General features: G+C 40.3%; 2 protein-coding genes across 8 annotated transcripts in view; both read right to left on the bottom strand.

Moving 5' to 3' along the window:
* The window catches only part of LOC102915364 (solute carrier family 22 member 19-like), a 334,849-nt gene that overhangs the window by 132,622 nt on the left and 174,314 nt on the right, over positions 1 to 27,913 (bottom strand). The window lies entirely within an intron of this gene.
* The window catches only part of LOC102917126 (solute carrier family 22 member 19), a 20,071-nt gene continuing 6,853 nt past the window's right edge, over positions 14,696 to 27,913 (bottom strand). For 2 of the 7 annotated variants that reach the window (XM_076558805.1, XM_076558816.1), the window contains 5 exons: positions 25,597 to 25,712; positions 24,002 to 24,216; positions 22,565 to 22,673; positions 16,047 to 16,250; positions 14,696 to 14,931 (listed from right to left, as the gene is read on the bottom strand). In XM_076558805.1, the coding sequence (XP_076414920.1) occupies positions 14,841 to 14,931; positions 16,047 to 16,250; positions 22,565 to 22,673; positions 24,002 to 24,216; positions 25,597 to 25,712 (735 nt within the window). In that variant the 3' untranslated portion in view covers positions 14,696 to 14,840. Of the gene's footprint in view, positions 14,932 to 16,046; positions 16,251 to 18,562; positions 18,661 to 22,564; positions 22,674 to 24,001; positions 24,217 to 25,596; positions 25,713 to 27,913 lie in introns of those variants that run through there. The other 5 variants (XM_076558810.1, XM_076558819.1, XR_013047022.1 and 2 more) reach the window with 4 other exon arrangements.

The raw sequence follows: 27,913 nt of genomic DNA, 5'->3' as shown, positions 1-27,913 counted from the left end.
TCTGTAACCTTAAAATCCAATCCTTAAATAATTTCACCTTAAATCCTTCTGTCTGAATCTGAATTTCTCTATAAATCATTTAATAGGTTTTTCTAAAGCTTTTATCTTGGCACTTAAATTGACCAACTTTTTTAATACTAAAATAAGGATAATTAAACAAATAAGTATAATTGATGTTACATACATCCCATCAACATTAATCCTCTTGTGTAATTGTTCCATTTTCAGACTGCCTAATGTTTTATCAAACAAAGATCAATATCTTTCCATTGTAAAGATATATCCCATTTTTTATTGTGGGAAAAATGAACTTTTAAGTGGTTTTTCCCTTTAAGATATCTGATATCTTAATTGACTTTACAAGTCTGCATAGAATAGTAGAAGTCTGAGGGAATTTCAAAACAGCTACCTAGCATAGTTGCAATCTGGGCCAGAGAGAGAGAGAGAGAGAGAGAGAGAGAGAGAGAGAGAGAGAGAGAGAGAGAGAGAGAGAGAGAAAGTGCCAACTACCTAACAGGAGAAGAGAAAAAATCTAAAAGCTGAAGTCTAGCCACATGCTCTGGTTTGAGCAGTTTCAGGCCTGAGCCACTTGTACCTCTGGCTCCTTTAAGCTCCGGCCACCTGATTTGGCAATCTGACTGTAAATAGCTCCAGCTGCATGTAGCCAGACCAGTTTTAGCCCTGACCAGGCCTGGTGCCTGTAACTCCTGGCCTTTAAGGCCACCAACTTTTTTTTTTAAATGAATTCCTGCCATGTTGGGTGCTAAATGTAGACCAATTTCTAAATCATCCTATACAATAAGAAACATAGAGCCAAATACAGAGGCAATAGTCATATAAATCAGAGAACTAGCAATGATCCATGACAAGCCTTATCTTACCACCTCACCACAGTCGTTTCCCCAGAGAGAGCTTCTTCCCATCTAACCTGTGTTTTTATTGCCTTCCTGTTCTGCCTTCCTATTGGCTCTAAGCCCAGCCACTTGATTTCCTGGTCACTGCATGTCTATACAGACTTCTAGGTCTCTATGGTTGGTACTGGGGTTAAAGGCTCATGTCATTACCCTTGGCTGTGTCCTTGACCACACAGAGACTATGCCTCCCATGTGATCAGATTTAGGGCATGTGCCACCACCCCCAGATTTCTGTCTATGGCTCACTATGTGACCTTGTTATGTGACCTCTGATCTCCAGGAAAACTTTATTTATTAACATACAAGTAAAAACACATTTCAGTACAATTAAAACATGACCGCATTCATTTGCTCTATGGCATGCAGTCATGGGTACATTATACAATTTTCCAGGAACTACAGAAAAGCATTTTTCATTTTTGTTCCTTGGGAGTAATTTGCTTCATCTTGAATTTGTTTAACAGAGTTAATGAAAAGAATCTGAAAGTTAATGCAAAAGAATTATGGTGCAATTCTCTACCTTTGGTATCTGACATAATTTAGATCAATTCATTCCCATGTTTACATATCCATAGTTGTGAGAGGCTGGACAAAGACAGGGCCTTAAGTGCTCCAGTGCAAAGTTCACATGGATGTTTGATGATTCAGATAGTAAATGTGAGGATCACTTGTGTTCTAATATCAGAAACACAGTAAGTGAAAGATAAGTTTTGGAGATCTTACAGTTCAGTGAGTAACAGATTGGCACATAATGATGTATATTCTGCTATTTTAAATTAATATCTATGTTTTTAATATATAAACTTACCTACATACAGGCATAAATATATATACATGTGAATGAAATTTCCTAGAACAAAGCTGTTTTATTACAATGGCTAAACAACTCATTAGAACTTCAGTGTTGTTGAGAGGGTGGAATGTTGCAGGTACAGAGCTGAATCATCTGGGCCATCTCTCACCTTCCTAACCACCATTTACTGACCTCACTATTTGTGAGCAAATGACTTTGTGAATACTAGGCAAAGTATTTGGAATCTACAAACTGATCCTCATTTTCTAACAACTGAAAGGCTATAATGCCATCTGATAGCACCCAAGGCACATAGATGAGATTCTCCCCCCCCCGCTTTTCTGTGACCCGCCTATGTGATATAAAATGTCCTGATTCATAATTTCCATCTTTGAGTATAAACTGTAGGGAATTGTTACCAGATAGGGACATGGGATTTGGCGTAAGCACACTGTATAGTCCTGAGCTCTGGTCATTCATATTTGGGTCCAGTGTGTTTGTGTCTGCTTTCAGAAGCATGTTGCATTTTTGCATTCACACATACATGAGCTTTAAAACATAGTATAAACATTGACCTAAAATTCTTTTCTCTTGATGTCACTTCTTGGACATTCTTTATCCCTTTTTCACTCTGAACTTAATTGTACTGATATCTTCTATGAGCCTGCTTTCTTTTAAATTTTTTTCACATAATGTATTTTGATTATGCTTTTTCCTCATCCCCTTAAAACCTCCAAGAGCCTGCTCCCCTTCCAACCCACACTACTTCATGATTTTTCTCTCTGAAAAACAAAACAAAACAAGCATACAAAAATCAAAAGTGAAAAATTCCTGAGTGGGGGCTGGAGAGATGCTAAAGTTGTTAATCACTGGTTGGTCTTCCAAGGCCCTGATTTGATTCCCTGCACCGGCATGGTGGCTTACAACTGTTTAACAAGTGTTCCATGGGAGCCTGATGCTGTTTTCTGTCCTTCATGGGAATCTGTCACACAAGTCATACACAGTCATAATGCAGATTAAATATACACATAAAATAAAAATCTTTTCAAAAATCATTGGAACATCAAAACAAAGAAAAAATGTGATAGGACCAAAACAATAAGAAGAACAACAAAATCCAAAGCCCCCCCCCCCCAAATAGCTTTCTTGCCATTTAGAGTCAGCAGGAGATCATGGAATTACATAGTTTCTGGAGACAGCGCAGACCATGGACATCTACATGGTCTCCAGCAGCAGTAGGTGTCATGGAACTCAGCATGGTCTCTGGTGGTAGTACAGACCACAGACATCAATACAGCCATATGCTGCTACACTTGCCATGGACACCATCACAGCCTCTGTTAGCCATACAGGACAAGGACATCAACATGGCCTCAGGTGGCAGTGCAGGTCAGTCAGATCAAAATGGCCCCAAAATCAGCACAGCCCAGGGCATCACCATGGCTTCAGATGGAAGGAATTTCACAGACATCTGTATGGCCCACAAAGGTAACACAGGACACAGGTATCAATGTGAGTTTAGGTGGCAGCATATACCATAGACATCTACATGTCCCTCAGTGGCAATACCAGCCACAGAGATCAAGACAGCTCCTGGATGCAACAGGATCATGACCAAGACATGACCCTCATGGCAGAATGACCACAGAAGTCAAGATGGCCTCAGGGGCTGCACAGACAACTCACATCAGCATGCCCCCTAGGGGAAGCACAGACAACATCATCATAGCCTCAGGTAGCAGAAAGACAGAGGACATGTGTATGGACTTTGATAGTAATTCAGGGCAGGGGGCTTCCAGATATTACAGACTTTATACTCATGGGCTTGTTGAAATAGCTCATACTCTCCATTCTGCCTCTACATGAGACCTGCCTTTGAAATGGACTGAAACCTAGAAACAAGCTTTCCAGAACTAAAGTAGTCTCTATCCTCAGCTTCAACTTTGGCCCCACCAGATGTCACAAAATCACTGTACCTTTTCATCCATAGAACTTTGTCATTGCATAGAGTATTTTAACTCAGACACTGGGACCATGACAGAGACCCATAACATATCTGTCTAAGTGTCTGGATGCAGTGGCCTCCAGTTGATCATCCTGTTTGCATGTCATAACTTCAGCCACTGTACTAGTAAGGAAAGCAGAAATGTTCGCCTTAGACTAGAATCGTACTCTAATGGGTTCCCATACTGTGGAAACTCTCTTATGAAGGGACAATGGCTGGAGTGTACACATCACTCAATATTAGAGTCTCTTACTTGAGCAGTCTCATACTAATTTTACTGCTGTACAGAATCTCAATCCTATGATATTGATGCCTGTTGACAACTCTGATGTCCCTTTCCATGGTGTAAGGACTTGCTGGAAATTTCTCAGGTCAGTTGCCTAGATCTCTGGGACACTTCCTTGTGTGAGGTAGAGGCTGATCATTTTACCCATGGAATCAGTCTGGTCATCAATAGATTCAGGAGAGCAGGTGCAGCAGTATCTACCTAATGGATCACCAAGTGGGCACCAGCCTTGTCACAGGGCACTCAGCCCAAAAGGCCGCACTGATTGTTCTCACTCAAGCTCTACACTGGGGAAAGGACAGACAGCATGTATGTCTTTGCTACACTTCATGTCCACATCATGATTTAGAAGAAGAGAGGCTCATTAATTGTTGAAGGAAAAAGTGTTAAAAACAGAGGAAATTCTATCTCTCCTTGAAGTGGCCTGGCTTCCCAAGGAGGCAGCAGTCATCTACTGGACCAGACATTAAACAGCCAACACACCTGAAGTCAAAGAAATCAGAGGGCAGATCAGGATGTCCAACAAGCAGCAAAGATGCCTGTGGATCTCATTTCTGTCTTGATCCTTACTTTTCCACAGCTAGATCCCCAACCCATCTACCCCCAGGAGGCAGAGGAGCAGGCCCATTCCCAAGTTGGAACACAGGATCTGAAGGGGTGGTGGATCTTGCCAGACTCAATTATCCTCCTTTTGGCCTTCGGGCACCTTTTGTGCATCAACTACACCAGATCACACATCTGAGTACCACAGACTGACTGAGTTATTGTCTTCCAGGTACCAGATTCTGCATCTCTATGAACCTTCAAGCAAATCACAAAGTATTTAGTACTTCCCTGATGTTTCTGCCATGACTGTACCAGCTGGCATGTCTGTCTAGGCCCTTCTTTTAACTTGCTGGGTTTAGAGTTGGGTCAAGTTGTTGATTACTTTTCTCTTCTGATAGCTTTAAAGCACCTTCCAGTCCCTTGAATGCTAGCTAGTAGGGATGAAATTTCCAGGCCAATCAACTTGCTTCATTTTTCCATGTTCTATGGCTCAAGCAAGTGGTATCATCAGAAATAGGATCTTCCTGGCAAGAGCAATCACATCAGCCTGTAATATTTGGAGTCTATGGAATCTTACTGTCTCAAAATTCCAAAAGAACCCATTTCTGGCTCTGAGCTTTTTATTGGTTACTTTCAGGTGTCTAGTGGGAGAATTGTTGCCCTTTTATACCCTAACTCTTTTATTTATTTATTTATTTATTTATTTATTATTTTACAACACCATTCAGTTCCACATAATAGCCACAGATACCCATGCTCCCCCCACCCCCCTCCCCTCCCCCTCCCCCCCAGCCCACCCCCCATTCCCACCTCCTCCAGATCAAGGTCTCCCCCAAGGATCGGGATCGACCTGATAGACTCAGTCCAGGCAGGTCCAGTCCCCCCCTCCCAGACCGAGCCAAGCGTCCTTGCATAAGTCCCAGGATTCAAACAGCCAGCTCATGCAATGAGCCCAGGACCCGGCACCACTGCCCAGCTGCCCCCCAAACAGATCAAGCCAAATGACTGTCTCACCCATTCAGAGGGCCTGATCCAGTTGGGGGCCCCTCAGCCTTTGGTTCATAGTTCATGTGCTTCCATTCATTTGGTTATTTGTCCCTGTGCTTTATCCAACCTTATAGCCTAACTCTTTTACATTATCTTTTCAATACAAAAGAAAACAGACTAACATAGCATCAAATTTATCAATTTTTAGATAAATTTGAATTTTATTCAAGGTGTTTCAAAAATGTTGTTTATTATTCTTAATACACCAATTTGTCCTTTTATAAACTGTTGAAGATCCATGTTTTTAAACCTAATCTATTGGTTTGTTACAGTTTGGATAAGGATCTCTTGATTTTATCTGTAGAAGAATTGGTCCTTGTTGTTAGTACTTTTGTAAAGGTACTGATAACTTTGTAAGTTTTGGATTATTTTAGTTATGGTTTCTATTGCTGTGAGGGGACACCAGAACCATGGCAACTCCTACAAAGAAAACATTTAATTGTGGTGTCTCAATTTCAGTTTCAGAGGATCAGACCATTAGCATCATGGCAGAGTATGGGAGCAAGTAGGCAGTTGAGGTCTTGGAGAAGTAGCCGAGAGTCCTACATCTTGCAGGGAACCAGAAGTTGACTGAGACACTGGCAACATCCTGAACATAGGAAACCTCAAATCCCTCCACATAGTGTCACACTTCCTCCCTAGGGCCATCCCCACTCCAACAAAGTCATATCTCCTAATAGTACCACAGCCTACAAGATATGGTGGCCAATTCCATTTAAACTACCATAGTTCCCATAGTCTATAACTGTCTCAAACTTATTCAGAAGTCTAAAGTTCAAAGTCTCTTCTGAGATTCATGTAATCTCTTAACTGTAATACCATGTAAAATCAAAATAAAAAAATGATCACATACTTTTAACTTAAAATGGAAAAAGTATATACATTACCATTCCAAAATGGAAGGAAGACAGTATAGTGAAAAAATACTGGAACAAAGCAAGACAGAAAACCAGTTGGGCAACCTCTATATCTCCATGTCTGATTTCAAAATATTCTTCAGTTCTCCAACTCCTTTCATCCTTGTGGACTGCAAAATGCTTCTTTCTCTTGGGCTGGCCCCACTTCCCATTAGCAGCTCTCCTTAGCAAGTATCCTACAACTCTGCATCTCTACCATCCTGAGTTCTCCAAGGCAAGCCAGGCTTCAACTCCACAGCTTCATGCAATGGCCTCTCTAGTCCTCCATTCAGAGACACCCCGGACACATTGTTGCTGGAGGACTTCTCTCCAGGTTCCCCAAGCCCCGCAGTCCCACAATCCACGTAGAAAATAATCACTCAGACGCTTATATCACTTATAAACTGTATGGCTGTGGCAGGCTTCTTGCTAACTGTTCTTTTATCTTAAATTAACCCATTTTTATAAATCTATACCTTGCCACATGGCTGGTGGCTTACCAGAGTCTTTACATGCTGCATGTCCTGGCGGTGGCTGCAGTGTCTCCCCCCTCAGCCTTCCGCTTCCCAGAATTCTCCTCTCTCCTTGTCCCACCTACTTCCTGCCTGGCAACCTACTTCCTGCCTGGTCACTGGCCATCAGTGTTTTATTTATATAGAGCAATATCCACTGCACACATGCCTGGCCTCACCAGTTTTCCTTAATCTGAGGGGCAAATTCTATAACCTGTTTATTTCATCCTTAACTCTAAAGCCTAAACCATGTGGTGAAAGCTGCCAAGTTCTGCTTCTTACTATGGTGGGATCATGCCCCTCTCATTCAATTACATCTTTAGTAGCTTTCTGTCTTTCACTGCCTAAGGATGGCCGTCCTGAAACTGGATTTCTAGACCAGACTGGCCTCAAACTCAGAGACCTACTGGCCTCTGCTATCCTAGTGCTGGTATTAAAGACATGCACCACCTCACCTGGGTCTAAGCTCTACTTTAATTCTTTTTCACAAGATGGAAATCTGCTGGATGGGATCTTGGCCTGAGGTCACCACGTCCTTTATTCCATTTCTTAATCCATTTATCTCCTTGAAAACAAGATTATCTCTATTCCAGTCCTAGAGCCTCTTTCCTTAGTATGTAAATTTTATATTTTTATTTGCTCAGCTTGCTACTTTTCATTATATACCTTTGCTAAAGTTACCAAAAATAATCCCACAACAAAGTCTATGCTAGGCTGTTTTTAGATTTCTTCTGCCAATGGAATTAATGCAAAAATTTTCACATTAGCCTCAGGCAGACTCTTCAGACAAAGGCAAAAAGCAGCCAAGTTCTTCATTAACTATTACAAGAATGATTTCTAGGGAAAGTACTAAAATTCCTCTCCTCTGAAACACCTTGAGCCAGACCCCTGACACTTAAAATAATTCTCAGTACTACTGTCTTCCAAACTTCTACTAGTATGGGCCATTGAGCAGTGCTTAAAGCATTTCACTGCTTTCCTAAACCAATGTCTAGTTTCCTCCAAACAAAAGAATGATCAGGCCTATTGTGGGAGCCCATTCTCGGGTTCCTCATGGCTTTACCCAACAGGTAGCAATAGAGGATGATCAGGACCACGGGCCTGAGTGCAGGTGTCTGAGATGGTCTGCACTTGGCTGTGCTGGGGGAGGAGGTCTTTTGCTCCACCCCTTGGCATCTCTATAAAAACCTTGGGGCAGAGACAGTCAGGGCCCATTGGAACAGGTTCCAGGCCCTCTCGAGGCTATACTTTATTTTCTATCTGTTTATCCTCTGCAAGATTCTCTGCTATAAATCTTTCTATCTAATATTTCCTGCTGCTCGCACTCAAGGAAACTCTGGGGAACTGTGAGGGTGGTGGGTAAAGCCCCACAGCCTATCAGAGCAATACCTCAGTCCCTGGTATCAACTTCTGTCATCATTAGGGTTTTTCTTACTGTGAATAGACACCACGACCCTGACAATTCTTACAAAGGAAAACATTTAACTGGGTGGCTCACTTACAATTCAGAGACTTAGTACATTATCGTCATGGTGGGACTTGGTGCTGGAGAAGGAGCTGAGAGCCCTACATGTTTCACACATCAGGAAGTGGTCTGTGACACTGAGAGTAGCCACAGCATATTGGAGACCTCAAAGTGTGCCTCCACAGTGACACACTTCTTCCAACAATATTTCCTCTCTCCAACAAAGCCACACCTCCTAACAGAGCCACTCCTTTTGGGGCCATTTTCTTTCAAACCACCACAGGGGTGTATTTGGAGGCAGAAGCTTACTGGGGCTCACCTTTGAAAGGAGCGTTTGGTTCTTGGCTTCTTTCCACTTTTATATTCTTGTCATTTTCCTCTTCTCTTCTTCTTCATTACCCCCTGTCCCTCCTCATGCTCCTTCCCCACACACCTTACTGCCCACTGGAAATAAGTAGCTTCCTCCAGAAATCCTTCTGCTGTTGTAAACCACTTCACACAGGCCTTAGGTACTGCAGATAATGGCCAGGACTAGACACCAGTGAAAGGACCAGCCATGACGATCTGTCTGAGGTACTGAATCAGAGCTAAGGGAAGATGGCCACCCTATACTATCCAGAAACTTGGCCATTATCTCTGACTATAAAAATACTCTGTCAGAATTCCCTTAAATATATTGTTACTTTTTCCACAACTCATACTTTTAAATTTTTTATTGATTCTTTGTGAATTTCACATCTTGCACCCCAATTTCACTCATCACCACATATCTGCATATCTGCCTTCCACTCTTACAACTGCCCAAGAAAACAAAGAAACAAACAGACAGACAGACAAACACAAACGTCTCTGGAAGCTGCAGTGTGTCTCAGGGTGTCACATAATATACCCTTTGCCCAAGTTGTTTTACTTGCAAATGGTCATTGCAATGAGTCATTGCACTGGTTTGAGGCCTCTGACTTCTACTACACTATGAATATTGTATTCTTATGAGGATTCCTCTCAGATATCCTGTTGTTGCCCTGTGTCATGGTCCCTTCACATGCTCCAGCAGTTCTTAGATGGGGTAAATATTGTTGTGGGCCAGCTTAATGCCCTGATCAGGGCCTGCGTGGTAGCTGAGTTGGTCAGTCCATCTGCACTCCTGCACACAAACACCAGGGCCAGTTCTCCCACTTTGCCCAGGTGAGGAGTCTGGCCAGCTCTACTGCCTGTGGTAGCAATAAAGTGGTGAGACCAGCTCTCCCATGCTATCAGGGCTATCTTTCTCTCACCTACATAATCAGAGCCAGCTCTCCGGCATTGCCCAGTGAGGGGGAGGACCAGCTCACCTGAATGCCATAGCCAGCAAGAGGCAGGGAAATCTCTCCTGATCTCATACCCTCAGGATGGTTTTCAGGGGCCCATGGCCCCATGGCCAGCTCTATTTTGCTACCCTGGTAATATGTGAGGTTTGTTGTATGGTATTTTGTTTGTGTTAAGACAAATAAAGCTTGCATGGAGATTAGAGGTTGGAGCTTGCCACTAGTTAACCATAAAGCCTGGAGTGGTTATTCAAGCCTTTTATCAAAGCACTTGGGAGGCTCAGTCCTTCAATCTCTGCACAATTGGGAGGTGGAGACAGGAACATAGGGTGAATGGAGACAGGATCTCGTGCCCCTTTGGTAGAGGATCTGAGAAGGTAAGAAGTCTCCGGTGGCTGCTCCTTTGCTTCTCTGATCTTTCAGGTTATTACCCTGATATTTGACCTGATTTTCATTGATAAGACAAAATATATTCATGCTTCAGGGGCTTGCTCTCTGGCATGCTGCAGCTAGCAAACAGCAGAGCTCCCTAGCCCTCATGCCTTTCAGGCCAATTTTCCCACACTGCCCAGGTGAGAGGTGAGACCAGCTCTCCCAAGTTTACACACTCAGAGCTGGCTCACTGGTACCTATACCACCAAGTCCAGTTCTACAGTGCTGCCCAGTGAGGAGTGGGGACTGATCTCCTGAGTGCTGCATCTGGCAAGGGGTGGGGCCAGTTTTCCCACTCTAAAGACCTGTTCCCCCACCAGCCATCGGTGGCATCTCTTCCAAGGCTAAGTCACCACAGGGCCTACAGGGGTTGGGGATAGCTCTCCCAAGCTCATGCCATTGGGGCCAGCTCTCCCCTATTGCACAGGCAAGGGGTGAGGCCAGCTCTCCTAGTATTGCAGCTGGAGAGGTGTCGAACGTGATCTCTTGTATCCAGTGAAGGGTGGAGTCAGATAAGCATGGTACCAGGACATCAACATGGCTTCAGGTGGCAGCAGAGACCATACTTGTTGCTGGAGAGCTTCTCTCCAGGTTCCACCAAACCCCGCAGTTCCACAATCCACTTATAAAACAATCACTCAGACTCTTATATTACTTATAAACTATATGGCCATGGCAGGCTTCTTGCTAACTGTTTTTATATCTTAAATTAACTCATTTCTATAAATCAATGCCTTGCCACATGGCTGGTGGCTTACCGGCATCTTTACATGCTGCTTGTCCTGGCGGTGGCTGCAGTGTCTCTCCCTCCTTCTTCCTGTTTCCCCAATTCTCCTCTCTCTTTGTCACACCTATACTTCCTGCCTGGTCACTGGCCATCAGTGTTTTATTTATATAGAGTGATATCCACAGCACTTCCCCCTTTCTTCTTTTTTTAAAAAGGAAGGTTTTAACTTTAACATGGTAAAATTACATATAACAAAACAATTATTGAGCAAGAATTACAGTTACAATATTAAAGAAGATATCCTATCTATCTTATATTTGTGAGTTTAAGGTTTTATATATAACTTATCTTTTATCATACCTGAGGAAATTATAACTATCTAGCCTTTAACCACATCAAAGACCTGAGAAATGGTAGATGGATGCCAACAACTTTCAGGAATCTTGCAAAAGTAGACCAAGACAGGTGGCAGCCTGGATAGTCACCTAATGTTTCTCAACATTGTTGGTGCATTCAAATTGGCTACAGGCCTAGAGTATCTGACAGACCATTTTTAGAAGCTGGAATTCTGAAAGACCATCTTACCCTGTCTTGGCAGAGTACAGTGGTTGCTTTCCTTGTGTCCCACTTGTCCAGAAAGGACAGCATTGCATTCATACTGTTAGCCGTCAAGGCAGGGGCAGTTCTTTGCCCAGTAGGCCATTTTGTGCCAAGAAGACAAACTTCCAAATGGAAATGTCTTAGAAGCCCAACATTCTCTTGGGATCAAATTGGTGCATCCAGGAGCAATTGTGTCTGATGTCAACAGAATTCTAAGTTATTTAAATGCCATATTCTCTAGGTCTATGAAGTGTTTGAAGATTACCTATCTATCTGAAATATATCTATGTATACCTAGAAGACTTAACTAACATGGCTACAAATATGATTATCATAGATGACTAATTATTAATCTATTTTTAATTATCCATTACAATTTTAAATGAGTTACATAAACATAATACCTCAAACAAGAATATATATATATGTATATGTATGTGTGTATATATATATATATATATATATATATACAGTTTAACAAAATTAACTTCTAGTTTGTATCAATAAACTGAAATTTATACCAATGTAAAACATTTTAAACATAAACTAAAATCTATACCAATGTAAAACATTTTAAACAAGTTGTTCTTTAAAAGTAGGTTGATTAATCTACCCTTTTATCTTATCATCTCTATATCCTCCTATATATCTATATCATATCCCCTTTCCTTTTTTAGAAAGAGATCACATTTATAATCAACCTGTTTTAAGTAAAAATATTGGTTTTTCTCTGTCCCACACCAGAGGGCTCTTCTGATTTGGGACACAAGAATCTCTTAACCATTTTTTTTAAAGCAATTTGTCTGGGTTGAGAGGGGGAGTGAGCCAATTCCACCTCTAAAGCCAGCTTGGTATATTTGCGAATTGGGGCGTAGCATCTCTTACTACTTCCTTCTGGAGGGGGGCGCTGTATCTTATGACGATGCAAAGAAAATTTTAGGCCTATGGGGTAGTCCTTGAGGCTGTATTGTGGGAGCCAGTTGCCTTGAAACCGTTCTGGATGTTGGATCATCTGGGCCATGGTGTCATCGGAGATCTTTCAGGGGGTCTTGCCTGGTCAAACCTGATGTATCTTAATATGGAACAAATCCATAGCCTCTGGCTTTTTGTGAAAACAAAAGCAGAACCTCTTTTCCAAAGTAACATATCCTTATATCCAAATTTTGAAGTCATGGTACCTTTAAAATTTACATTTTGGCATAACTGAACAGCTTTTACAATCAAATGTTTTTCTTTAGTTACGAATATCAAAGACAACATAATCCAGATTTTCTGTGTGATAGCCATTTTTATGTGGCTTATTACCTTTACTGTTTTTTTTAAACAATTTATTTTTAGATACTATTTTTTATATAATGATATATATATAGTCTTTTAAGCCTACGTATATTTTTACATGTATTATAAACTATTTTATCTGAATCAGTATTATTGACTGTAGTTTTCTAAGCCTGAAACAGTGCTGTGGCTGCTGGCTCTGCCCCCTTCAGCTTTTCAACATGGCGGTGGTACGTTTTCTCCAGCTCTGGGAGTCATCAAGTCTTAGAAATAGTAGATCTATGCTTTTATCAAAGCAGAGTGTAGCCTAGAAAACACCCCCCCTTTTTTTTAAATACTAGTAAAGACTAAATCTACCAAACAGCATAATGTGCCGCTGGCAGATGCCTCATTCCCACCATACTGCTGGTGAAACGCACACGCCAGGAACCCGCCAGTGTTCAAACCTACGTTTTGAGGCATCTAACTGCCTGTATGAGACAAGAAGCAGGAACCTGTTTTTGGCTCTGTTTAGAATTGGTTATTAAATATTATCAGGTTTAAGGTGGTAACTTGAGCCGTTGGGCGCCATTTGTTGCTGGAGAGCTTCTCTCCCGGTTCCCCCAAGCCCCGCAGTCCCACAATCCACTTATAAAATAATCACTCCGACTCTTATATTACTTATAATCTGTATGGCCATGGCAGGCTTCTTGCTAACTATTTTTATACCTTAAATTAACCCATTTCTATAAATCTATACCTTGCCACATGGTTGGTGGCTTACCGGCATCTTTACATGCTGCTTGTCCTGGCGGTGGCTGCAGTGTCTCTCCCTCATTCTTCCTGTTTCCCCAATTCTCCTCTCTCTTTGTCACACCTATACTTCCTGCCTGGTCACTGGCCATCAGTGTTTTATTTATATAGAGTGATATCCACAGCATGGACTGGTGTATGTCCACTCAGCTTTTGGTGGTATCACATGCCATGGACATCTACACAGACTCTGGTTAAAGTAGGATCATGGACCCATGCGCCTCAGTTGACCCCAGGGCCAGACATCCTCATGAGAGACCAGACAACAGTCATCCAAATGATCCCTGATGGCAACCCAGGCCTCAGTTATCAACATAGACCCCAGCAATGCAGGGCCACAGACCCAAACATGGCGCTCGGTAGCAGCTTTTCCTGGATGTAACCATGGCTTCAGGTGGCAGCACAGACCATGGAGTACTGTATGACTTTGGTGGTAACTCAGGCCATGGACATCAACACAGACTCAGGCTACAGTAAGTCCTTGGACCCAGACATGTCCCTTAGCAGTAGCCTGGACTGGGACATCACCATGACCACAGGAGGCAGCATTGGACACTCAGATTAATTTGACCCCTGTCGTCTGTAGGGCCCCCAGACATCTGAATGGCATCAAGCAACAGTCCAGACCACAGACATCTGAGTGGTTCTCAGTGGCAACATGGGCCATGGACATCCACATGGACCCCAGCTGTGACAGGGCCATGGACCTGGACATGGCCTTTGTTGACAGCCCTGGCCCAGACATCCCCATGGCCTGAGGTAGCAGCACAGGCCACTCAATCCGTGTGGTCCCATTAACAGGGCCCCAGGACATCAACATGACTTCAAGAGGCAGAAAAGGCTCCTCATATCTGTCTGTTTCTCACAGCCTTTGAATCTCCACCTCAATCCACAGCACATGAACTGCTGTACTTCTCTTTCTCTCCCATCTCTACTACATGCTTTGTCTTTCCCATGTCTCCATCACACATTTGTTCATTGTAGTGGCATCTGCTGTCCCAATTAGTAGGACGAGGGAAGGCACTTGTATATCATCTCCACATTTCTTACCGTGAATAATTATAGGTGTTTCATGTATAATAATTTAGTAAAATGGTATAAAATACAATCCATATTTGCATCAGCATTTATTGAAAAATTTACGAATAGCTAGGAATGCTCCTGGGACAGCACATTCTGAGTGACTTTTTCATTATCCTGCTATTTGACCAGAAGCCAGTTCTCAGAGTTCCTTAAAACGGTGTCACTTTGATGACAGCACCTTCCTCATTTGTATGCCTTGAACCTTTCCACCTAGAACACACACAACAAATACCATCAACGTGTAAACGAACCTGAAAGGACACACAGAATAAAGTTATATCCTGAATTCATAAGAACAATCTCATCCTTCACCCATCATCTTTTGTAAAGTAAGATTCCTACCAAAGGATTTAAGTAAATCTGGGGAAATAAAAACCAACTCCTCCCTAGTAACCTCTAAGAGTCAGCTTTGATACTTACTACCTTGGTGGTCATAGCATTTTCCAAGGAGGTTTGAAGGAAAAATCGCACAGGAAATACACCATCATTTAAAAATCCTGTTCATTCTTTTTGTTTAATCTCATTATTGACCTTGTCATTCTTTCTGTTGTGAACTTTTCATACTTAATGAAACCAAGATGATCTGAATCTCACAGCAAAAACTCACTGTCACCTGTGTCGGGTTCTATTTCCTCTAAGTTACTGAGTGATCATGGCAGACCCCTAGGGCTCCAGAAACTGTCAGTTTCAAACAGCTTGCCAGCACTCACTGGGCTGACAGATGATTCTGATTCTTAAGGATGAAATGCCATTTGTATTTGTGCATACTTGTGAAATATAGGCAAGAATATCTGTTTCCTTGTTTAATGGATAAGCTCAGTGCATTGAGTGTTTTCTGCAAAAGAAGCAGGTCCTGAGTTCAAATCCTAGGAACTTATGTAAAAAGCTGGGCATGGACACAAATGCTTCTAATTGCAGTATTGTGGTACTCTTTGGTCACCATCCCTGCTCCTGGTTCATTGATGGAATCCTCAGAATGGGAAAAGAATGAGTTGAACATCTAATGCCCTTCTCTGGCCTTTACATACATATATACATTACATATGCACCACATTAACACATATGCTTTATGTGTTTTACATAAAGGCATAGTGGGCAGAAGACATCAATTTGCCTATTTATCAATAAATCTCCTAGTACATCCTAGTAGAGCTGGTCTTTGTGTTTAGGGAAATCCAAGCCCATTTACATCTACCTTATGAAGGGATACAGGATAGACTCCTATACCAAACTCAAGGACCACATGAGAAAAAGCCCAAATGTCTGATTCATTGGAAGAGAGATGGTCTGAATACTATTTTGCTTTCCACATCATAGACCATTGACATACAAGTCCCCTTAAGTGGGAGGTAGAGGTGTTACTCACTCATTTTCTACATCTTGAATGGAGTCAGGCAGAGGTTGGTTCTTGGTCTCAGGAAGGAGAAGAGGAACAAAGCCAGCAAGGATAGAGATGGCTCCATAGATGATCCAGGGTAAAGAGTCAGAGTACATCATGAGGGTCATTAAAACTGGAGACATAGCTGAACCTACATTTCCAGCAATACCAATGAGTCCTACTGCCCTTGCCCTTGGAAAATAAAACATAATTCAGAAAGTTATCTAGCAAACTGGAACTTAATGTATTTGTGATTACATTAACCATGATTCAATGTGCAGAATAATTTAACTTAATATTTTTGTTACTTGCTTTGGAAATTTCTGTTTTATTTCATAGTAATTTTGTCAAGGTCATAGTATAAAGTCATTTATAACGTGCTCAGAAAAATAAATACCACATGTGTTCTCTTACATGTAGATCTTACATTTTAGCTTTATGGAAGTGTGTGTGTGTGTGTGTGTGTGTGTGTGTGTGTGTGTGAGAGAGAGAGAGAGAGAGAGAGAGAGAGAGAGAGAGAGAGAGAGAGAGAGAGAGAGAGAGATGAGTGTAGGAATGTCAACAGGAAGGAGGCAGAAAAAAATCACTAAAGGTGAAGAGATTATATGTTTCTGTAGGACCAGAGAGGAGCAGGTGTCCAGGTTTCCAGTTTCTCAGGAATACTGAGCTCTGGGTAACCAACCTTAAGTTTCTAAGAGATAATAGATCACCAGGTGATAAAATCTCCAGCTACAACAGGACCAGAGAGCACAAGGCACTCAGGCTTCCCATTATTGCAGGGTCACTGAGGAACCTGCAACCTGTTCTCCAGCCCAGTGCTCTCAGAGTTCAGTGCAGAGCTTTGTCTCCAGTGTTCCCAGCATCCCTTGAGAATCTGGAGCTTTGGTTTTAGTCATCTCTGAGGTCATTATGGGGGCAGCGTTCTGAAGTTTCCAGTGTTAAAGGTCACTCCAGGACCAAGAGTCTCTATTTCTGTAGTCCTATAGTTTACTTTGGCCTGTGGTGCCAACCATATCCCTCTGATAGCAGACAGATTTCACTTCTTAAGTTTGGTATCTTGCCTCGAGCAGGTTCATAGAATCTAAAAGGCCAAGATTTGATTCCAGCTGGTCACTTTGGTGATTAGTATCTAACCCCACCCTTGGTCCTCGGGCAAACAACCATGACAACTTTATCAACTAATTCAATATCATCATGTTTCATCCGTCCTCATAGCTGAATGCCATGTAGACATTCCTCCTAGAAGAAGCACTAGAACAGCATATCCCAATAGGATCTGGGACATGTCCAAGAGACCAAGCCGAAGAATTCATGGTATAGAAGAAGAAAAAGAAAAATGAAATGGAATAGACAGACCTTTAAGTGAATTATAACAGAAAACTCCCCAATGTACAGAAGGCAGACATCCAAATTCAAGACGTGTATAGAACAGACAAAATAAGAGAAGAAATACTCCATGATATATTGTAATCAGGATGTCAAAATAGAAGTAAAGAAGGAATCCGGAAAGCAGCATGAGAAATGCCTCCACTCACACACAAAGGCCCCAGGGCAGAATTATCCCAGACTTTTAGCCAGCAACCAAAATGTCAGAAGAGCATCAAATGAAATATTCCAAACTTTGAAAATAAGCAAGTGTGAGCCAAAAACAATACAGCCAGTAAATTTATCTTTCAAAACTAATGGAGAAATGAGGGCATTTCAAGACAAATACAAATTCAAGTGATTCCGGGCAACCAGTTGAGCAACGCAGAAAGTTCTTAGTTAATGATTTGCAAGGAGGAAGAGGAGAGGCAGTTTTCTTCAAGTGATTACATGCATGCTCACACTTAATCAAAATCACAGATGAACAAAAAAGAGTTTTTTCTTTCAAAAAGTTAATAAGATCGACAAACTCCTAGCTACTCTGATTGAAACAAAGGGGGAGAAGATGAAAATTAGTAAGATCAATGCTCAGAAGGTTGTCATTGCAACTGATTCCAGCGAAATACAGAACATCATTAGAACTGATTGCAAAAACTTATTCTCTGAAAAACTGGACAATCCATAAGAGGTAAATGAACTTCTAAATGAATATCAGTTGCCAAAATTAAGGGCCTGAGACATGAAAACATAAACAGATCCATCAAAGGCAATGAGATTGGAGCTGTTATTAAAAGTCTTCTTTCAAAGTAAAGGTTAGGACCAGATGGATTCACTGCTGAATTCATTAAACTTTCAAGGAAGACACCAGACCCATCCTTCTTAATTTGTTCCATAAAATAGAAAATGAAGGAAAACTGCAAAATCAATTTAATAAATCTAGTAATATCTTGCTATCATGTAAAAACACCACAAAAGGAAGAAAAAAATAAGAAAACTGGAGACCAATTTCTTGGATTAACATATGAAAAATCCTTTTTTTAAACCTTTCTTTGTTTTTTATTTAGAGATTTTCTATTCATTTTACATATCAACCACAGATTCCCCTGTCCCCCTCTACCCAGCTCCCCAAGCCTTTAGCCTCAAACCACCCCCATTCCCATATCTTAAGATAATACTTGCACACTGAATTCAGGAATACATGAAGAAGATTGTATATGATGACCAAGTGGATTTCATCCTAGGAAGGCAAGGTTGGTTCAAAATACATAAGTCAAAAATATAATACACTATATAAATCAACTGAAGGACAGAAATCACATAGTTACTTCAGTTGATGCTGGAAAGGCACTTGACAAGTTCAGTATGCTTCAATGATAAAAGTTCTGGAAACTTTAGGAATATATGGAACATACCTCAAAACAATAAGGGCTAAATATAATAATTACATGGAGAAAACCTGAGAGCAATACTTCTAAAATCAAGTATGATACAAGAATGCACATACTGTTCTCTCTTATATAGTGCTTGACGTTTTACCTATAGCAATTAGGACAAGAGAAACACATAAAACAGGTAATAACATCAGTAAAGGAAGAAGTCAAGGTGTCCCTATTTGCATATGACATGATTCTTTACTTAACAGATTGTGGATACCCACAGAGGCTTCCTATTAAGACCTTACTCAAGGTCAGAGAATCTGAGCTTGCTTTACCTAGTAGGGCTGCATAATGAAATGATTTGGCCACGGGCATGCTTACCAGGTGTGCTGAAGGGTCTGCACTTGGCTGTACGCTGTGGTTTGATCTCGAAAGGGGGAAGTCTTTTGCCTTGCCTCTTGGTATTGTATAAAAAGCCCCTTGGAATAAATCTTGAAGTGAGTGGGTATTGACCCCGGTCTTTAAGGAAGCTATCCTGTGTCTCTGTCTTTCTTATTGTCTCTTATCTTTCTATCTAATACTTCCTCATTCTCCTCTCCTTCTCCCAAGAACCTTTTGACAGGTCAGAGCTGGACTCTGACAGACCCTGACAAAAGATCTTAAAAGACTCTACCAGGAAACTATTTGACCTACTAAATACTTACAGTGATGTTGCAGAACAGAAATCATTATAAAAAGTCAGTAGCTTTTATTTATATATTCAGTGTACTCTCAGTGAAAGAAACTAGGAAATATATCCCATTCAATATAATTCCCCCCAACAAGATTTAGGAATATATCTAACCAAAGATGTGAAAGACCTCTACAATGAAAATTAAAGGTATGAAGGAAATAAAAGAAGCTAGATGAATGGAAGACATTTCATGTTCCTGAGTTAACAGAATTAATATTGTAGAAATGGCCATAGTGCTAAAATTCATTTACAGGATAAATATAATACCTGTCAAAATTCTAGTGTTATATTTCACATGTTTAGAAAAAAACTATACAAGAATTCATATGGCTCCACAGAGGTTGTGAATACTGAAAGAAATCCTAAGAGTAAGAATAATGCTGGGGGTATTCCAATACTCAGTCTCATATTACAATATAGAGCTATAGTGAAAAAGACTGCCTGCGACTCACATAAAATCAGACAGAGAAGACCAGTGGTAAACAATAGAGGACATGGAAATAAAATGACAAAATTGTTCTAAAAAAACAAAGTGAGTTTTGACAAGGGAGGAAGCAATTAACACTGGAAAAAGGATAACCTATTCAACCAAAGGTGCTGGCCAACTATCAGCAGAAGAATAAAACTTGATTCTTTCACTTAGTGCAAAGATCACTTCAAAATTGAATAAACACCTCTAACTTTAAACCTAAAATCTGAAATGTCTAGAACACACATAAGGGAGACCATTTAAGCTACTGAGGCAAGCCAACTTTCCAAACACCAATAGAACACCAATGGCACAGAATCGAATCCTGTTACCAACAGATGAGACTAAGTGAAAATAAAATTTCTGCACAGCAAAAGAAATGATTAGCAGAGTAAAGAAACAGCCTGCAGCTTTGAAGAAAAGCTTTACCAGCTACACTTCAGAAAAATTTGGAATATGCAGAATTTATAAAGTGCAGAAATTAAACAGCAAATAAATAAACCTGTACATCAACAAATGGACAACTATACTGAATAGATAGCTTTTAAAAAGGAAGAAAGAAACACAAATGGCCAATAGTATTTTAAAAGATGTTCAGTATCCCTAGTGGTATAGGAAAGACAAGTTTAAAGTACTTTGAGATATCACCTCACCTTGATCAGAATAAGTATCATCAAGAAATCTGACAACAAATACCTGAGAAAATGTGCTGAGAAAGCATCACCGATTCACTGTTGGTGTGGTGCAAATTAATACAACCATTGAGGAAATCAGTTTGGAGATTTCTCAAAAATTAAGTCTATAACTACCAAAGGACCTAGCAATTGCACTTTTGGACACAAACCCTTGCACCTCCACATTCTGTTACAGAAATATCTGCACCGTCATGTATATTGCTGACATTTATGATAGGAAAGAACTGGAATGAAAGTAGTTGTTCTGGAACAGTTGAATGGTTAATGAAAATGTGCTGTATAAATACATATAAAACTGGAATCCTACTCTGCCCCCCAGAAAAATGAAATTACAGCATTTGTAGGAAAACGGATAGACTAAGAATGTATGACATCACACAGTTCAGATAGAAAAAGGTACATATTTGTGGTTGATATATTGTGCACCCCAATAAACTTATCTGGGGTGAGAGAACAGAAGAGCCACTAGATAGACATAGAAGCCAGGCATGGTGGCACACACCTTATTCCCAGGACTTGCGATCTCATGTCTTGCTTGGGAAAGACACACGTCTTTAATCCCAGGAAGTGATGGCAGGAAGCAGAAAGGTATCTATGGTGTGAGGACCAGGACCTAGAGACTTTTTAAACTTTTAGCTTTTAGCAGAAGTTTAGCTGAGATACATTCGGATGAGGACTCAGAGGTTTTCAGTCTGAGGAAACAGGATTGGCTGAGAAGTTGGCAAGGTGAGGTTGAATGTGGCTTGTTCTGTTTATCTGAATTTTCAGCATTCACCCCAATTCCTGACCCCGAGTTTTCTATTAATAAGTCTTTTAAAAATTTGTGTTACACATGTTATCCCTCATTTTAAAACTGTAGTCAATAATTTATATATATCTATATGTAACAAGTGTATGTGTATGTACAGTATAACAAGTAGAAAAGAGAATGAGACAGATGTAATATTAGGGAATGAGGAAGGAAGGAATTCTTGTAATGGACAGGAGATATAAAAGAGGATATAAAGGTATCATTTGGTTTTGTCAGTTCTAACTGTGCCATAGACTATTTTCATTTTTGGTGGTGGATGAATACAGAAAACTTTCTAATAGTGAAAGTGTAAAATTGAATGTGAAGGTCCACAGCTCCAGAATTCTTATTCTAACTGGATAGAAGCTCATTGAAATGCATATATTTTGGATCTGGCTAATTTTTGTGTGTGATGTTCATTGTGTTTGCAAAGACTTTTTTATAATAAAATTTAAAATGTTAAAATGATAAAAGAGAGGGGAGTTTGGTAGCACACTTTGAACTGAAATGACAAGGACAAGGGGTTCCACTGGCAGGAAGAAGGGCTTGCAGAAGAGGGAACAGAGGGATGAAAAAGCATTTGTGAAAATGTGATGACCAGATCCATTACTCACACCCACTTTACGGCACGTACATGAGCACATGCAGGGGTGCTCGAGTGCATGTGTGCATGTGTGCGTATGCACACACACCCACACACATGAACACAAAGATGGGACGGTAGATGTGGCAGAAACTGAGAATAAGGAATTCAGCAGGAATGGCATGTAGGTAAGAGTGATAGAGGGTGAACACAACCACAGTACAGTCGATATCTGCATGAAATTGCTAAAACAAAATAAATTTCATAAAAACCTAATTATAAAAGGAAGGGACAGAAGTCTTATTTCTCATAACACTTATGTTTTAGGTGGCTCCAAATATTCCCATGATGTCTTTATTAGTGAAAACAGCTGGTTCACAGCTGGACTTAATCTATCTTGCAAAAAGCAAACTTCTGAGAAAATTTGGTCACTCTTGTAATCACTACTATTGATTGCTGTTGATAACTGCCCAGTGTTTACACCAAGTCATGTACCTGATCACGGTGGGGAGTAGCTCATTTGAGAGTAGACTATTACTGCTAGCAATCACAGCAGAATTTGCTCCCATCAGTGTTATCAAAACTGCATGCAGAGTCCGCATTTCTGTGGAGAGGAAAATCAGAGACAGTGGTCATTCTGAGGTGAAGGAATTCACTTTCCACTTGTAAGTGGGGAATACAGAGTGGAGAAACTGCAAGAGTAAAAGTCCTCAGTGGTTAATAATTTAAGGAAGGTGACCTATCTGCAAGTACTGGTTTATGGAGAGTCAACACTGTGGTTCACTGTAATCCTACACCTGGTATCTCTGACACATTTCAGAAGTAGAGAGCTTGATGAATCAAGGAGATTCATCGATTTCCCTGTTTTCTACCCAGCATCTCACTGTCCTTCCTACAGAATGTATGGCAGTCATGGGGAAATTACAGAGGATTGTGTTCTCATTTGAATATTTAGCAGGAATGTGCCATGGATAAGAATGAGGGAAGGTGAACCTGACCATAGTACATTCTATCTACACCTGCATGAATGTCAGAAACAAAAGTAAATGTTATAAAAAAAACATAATAACAATTAGAAGAATAGATGTTGCATATCTCATGGCACTTGCATTTTGGGTGACTCCAAATATTCACGAGATATTTATTCATTTTCTATTTCAATATGGTAGAAGAGTGTCATGGAAGGAGAGACGTGAGCAAGTTGGGAATCAGTTTGAATTGAAATGGTGTTTCAAGATTCAAGAATAAGGGCGTTGCTGATGACATTCAAGAGTTGTGCAGGTTTTAAAACATACCACAGTCCCGAGCTTCAGCAAAACCTGAGGACTGCCTGGGAACTGTGCTCCTTGCCCACATCCACATAATACCACCAGCTTCAGTCTGGCAGTCCTGCTGCCTAGACCACTCTGGGACAGAGGATGTAACAGTACATTTAGATAATTTTGGATCAGAATAGTAAGAGCTGAAACCTACATGACTGCTATGAAAATGTCATTCAGAATGAATGAGGGAGGGGTAGATGCTTGAGAGGGATTGGAGAGAGGATAATGAAGCAGAAATGATGTCATTACATTTTAATTAACAATGTAATTACATTTTAATTAAAAATGTAATTACATTTTAATTAAATTCAATTACATTTTAACTAAAAATGTAATTGAACAATGAGTAAATGATCTATTATTGACCTGTAGAAACTTGGGAATAAATGGCTTCAATGTTCCAGATACTTCTTGAATGTACTAGACTTTTACATATTTAAACCAAACTTACTGACTTTGGCTTTTCTTTCAGTGTCTGAATGGAGGAAAGTTTCCTAAATGTCTGCTTTCAAAAAATCTCTGGATTTTTTTTTTCTGGTAAGTAGGAGCTAAAAAACACTGATGAAAGGGACTGGATATTTTTCCCTCTTATCATACACTCTTTATTCACCTTCAGGAACAAACACTGTAGCCAGGATGGTGATTCCAAACAGGAAACAGAGGAATAGTTGACTTATTCTACGGCCAATGTGGTTCAGTAGAAACATTCCAGCAACACAGGCTGGGATGGACATTGCAGCAGAGAGACATTGCATTAGGAAGACATTACTTTTCAGGTGTTGGAGATGGATGTTGAAGCCAAATACAGGGATTGCTGTTGTAAATCTGTAAGAAACAAAGAGGAGGGTCACATCATACTACTTAGAGTTGACGTCCAAAGCCAAGAATATGATTATCCCAAGAAGATGGTGTTAGTTGTTAACATATGATGGCCTATCTTTATTTTGACCTATTTGTATTTACTTGAGTGATAATGTAATAATCATCATAAAATCATTGTATCCTGACAGGACATATTATTCTTTGATTTTTAAGGAGAGGCAGAGTATTTGTGGAATGCATGTTAGATCCAATCAGGCTTTTAGAGTTTTTTTTCTCCAACATGATCTTAGTGAATGGTATAACTTTTTTTTTAATTTTAAAAACATTTTCTTAATTTTTTTGAGAAGTACATGCAATGTATTTTAATGATATTCTTCCCTAATTCTTCCTTACAATTTCTTCCTAGTCCACTTACACATCCTGACCACTCCCAGCTTCAAGGCTTCTTTTCATTAAAAATAGGTATATTTTAATATAACATATTCTGATTAAATTTCCCCCCAACTTCTCCCAGTTCTTCCTCACTTTCCCTTCCATGAAGGTCCACACCATTTCTGTCTCTTTTTAGAAAGCACACAGGCATTTAAGGAATCATAATAAACTAAGGTGAGCTAAAACAACAACAGGTCTGAATGGGACAAACAAACAGATAGAACAAAAGAGCAAAAGAGTAAAGCACAAGAAACACACACAGATACAGAGACACATATGTTCACACACAGGATCCTATACAAACACTGGAAGCCCTAATGTATACACAAATGATCTATCTGTAGGATTAGAAAAATGCCCTGACACAACCATATGAAACAAAAAACCCTCCAGATACCATTGTGGTTTTTTTTTTTTTTTTTTTTTTTTTTTTTTTTTTTTTTTTTTTTTTTTTTTTGTGTGTGTGTGTGTGTGTGTGTGTGTGTGTGTGTGCTCACCATGTACTGTTGGGAATAGGGCCTACCCTTAAGAGTGGTTTGTTTCCCTAGTGAAACTCCATTGAAGAAAACTAATTTTTCATTTGCAAGTGGACTGGGTCCTTTAGTGGGCTTTCCTCAAGTGAGAATATTATCACTTTACATTTGTATATATTACTGATATGTAAATATGTGTGTGATTTACATTAAACATTTTATTTCCTTTGAAATGGAGAATGACAAATTGCAAATGCAGAGAAGTATGGAACATGATTGAAGATTCATCACGAGTCTTCATTGACAACTCTGCCAGGGTGCTGTAAAAACATACCCCTCATTCTGTAATTAGTTCTGTGCTTCTATATTCCAAACCTCTAGAATACCACCAGATACAGAAATCCCTCATTTTTTCTTCAACTCTGAGTTGGGAAAATTCATCTCTCTACTATTTTAAGAGTCACTGTATGAAGCCTACCTCAAAAGGCAAAGGATAAGCACACGCTTTCGCAAGTTGGGGGTGTGGAATAAGTCACGCAGAGAAGGTTTTGTTTGTGTTGCCTCCAGCTCTTCCCTCATGGTGGTTCTCACAACCTTTAGCAAGAGCATCAAGAACTGTTTAGTTTTCACAAAATGATGAGCATTTTGGAACATACTGGGCACTCACAGAATACCAGGTCAGAATCTACTATGTATTGTTGTTTTTACTCTTTCCTTGGGAGGCCTGCCACCCAGCTCCGAGATAAATCCCTCACGGAGGCTTATTTTTAATGATCAATATCTTGCCTTAGCTTTGCTTAGTTTCTGGCCAGCTTTCCTTAACTTAAAATAACCTGACTACCTTTTACCTCTGGGCCTTTCTATTTCTCTAACTTCGTTAAGTGTGACTTTTACTCTGTTGCTTGCTGTGGAGATGGGAGGCTGGCCCCTGGGGTCCTCCTCCTATGGCTGCTCGATCTCCACCTCTCCTCCCAGTCTTCTTTCTCTATACACTCTCTGCTTACCAGCTCCATCTATCCTTTCTCCTGCGTTGCTGTTGGCCAGTTTTTTTTTATTAAACTATCAGGTGTTTTACACAGGCATGGTAACACAGCTTCACAGAGTGAAACAAATATTCTTAAAATTTTCTAAAATATTCTAAATATTCTGAAATATTCTACTGCAACTACTTCTGTCTAGTGAAAAACACAGACATCAGGGGACCTATGGCAAGCATAATAAAATGTTAAGAATTGAGAGCCAAGGAGATAAAGGAAACGTTTGTATTTCTAGAGAGGACCTTTTAAACAGTAGTTGGCTACAGAATGTTGACAGCAAATACAGAGTTATTTATATTCTGGTCCAAATCTCCATTCATATCATAATGAATTTGAATGATATAGCATCTTAGTATGGTTCTCTGATTTGTGCATTCATGTGAGTATGTGTGCATGTGTGCTTGTTTTCTTTGATTTATTCCCTTTTTTCTCATTCTTCTCTAATGATCGTCCCATGTTTATTCATTCCCATCACTGATGGAAAAATAGACTCAGAAAAGTGAATTCCTCTCAAGGTCTTTATGTCCATTTTGGAATCCTGATATTTGAAAGAATACATAGTGTGATACTGAGATGCTGGGTCTCTGGCTGGTTGTATGCTCAGAAGCTGAGGACCTCTCAGGAGGTAAAGCTTACCTCATGGGGAGCCTTTGAAGGTGGTAGCTGTCTTTGGTTAGGGCTAAGCTTCTTGGCCCAAAATGATGTGATGAGTGTTTGCCATAAAATCCTGTCTCAGTATTGCCATGCCTGTTCCTGATTAACTGAATGTTGTGAATCCGTGATCCCAAATCCTTTTTATTCCATTTTGTTGTTTATGTCATGAGGCTTGGTCACATCGATCTTGGTCACAGCAAAGCAAATGTAGCCAACAAAATAATTTAGTGCCATATGTGCAGTTGTTATTCTTAAAAATCTGACCATGGTGTAGACCATGTGTTGTGATTTGGTGGTGGATTTTTAGAGAGTTTTCAGAGGCAGGTTAGAGAGAATGTTTCTTTGGAAGTTCACTATACTGAAATGCTGATACAAATCTTAACAGTGAAGGCCTTCTACATGAGATTTCAGATGAGAAAGGGCACATCATTGAGTATTTGGGTGGAGGACATTCATCTCTCCCTTTTGAGGAACAACAACAACAACAAATTCTGGCAGTATTCTGACCATGTTCTGAAAATGTGAGTGAGGCTGAATCAAAGCAGTGCACTAATTTATTTACAGAGAAAATTCAAGACTGCACAGCATTTGGGATATGACATGGTGAAGAAGAGGGAGTCATGAGTGCCTATGCTGAGCTAGGTTTCTGTTTATGTACTCTGAGACACAAGTTCATGGCTGGTCTTCTGTTCTTAGAGTGGATATTCCCTCCTCAGTTAACATAATCAGGATAATCCCACGAGGGGTGGCCAGAAGCTGAACTAAAAACTAAGTCATCCCTCACAGATGTGCCTGGAGGTTTTCTCCTAGATGATCTTGTTGAGCTGACAATCAAAATTAACCACCACAGCTCTATTTTTTGTCAGCTTCACCTCAGAACACATCACCTTTGAGCCATAACTTTCCAACTCTTATCTCCATGTCCTGATAGGAATTGGTCGATGGAGTTACACAAATAATTTAAAAGTCCAGAGTCCAAGGTTCATCTGAGATTCAAGAGAGTCTCTTTTTTCCCCAGTGCCCTGTGAAATACTTCTTTATTTTGAGAATCAATAAAATATGGCAACAATGCTTTTCCCTTCATAATTCAAACTTTTATATAAT

The sequence above is a fragment of the Peromyscus maniculatus genome, chromosome 1, assembly GCF_049852395.1.
Source record: "Peromyscus maniculatus bairdii isolate BWxNUB_F1_BW_parent chromosome 1, HU_Pman_BW_mat_3.1, whole genome shotgun sequence".
Classification (NCBI taxonomy): domain Eukaryota; kingdom Metazoa; phylum Chordata; class Mammalia; order Rodentia; family Cricetidae; genus Peromyscus; species Peromyscus maniculatus.
This window is presented reverse-complemented; position numbering and strand designations above follow the sequence as displayed.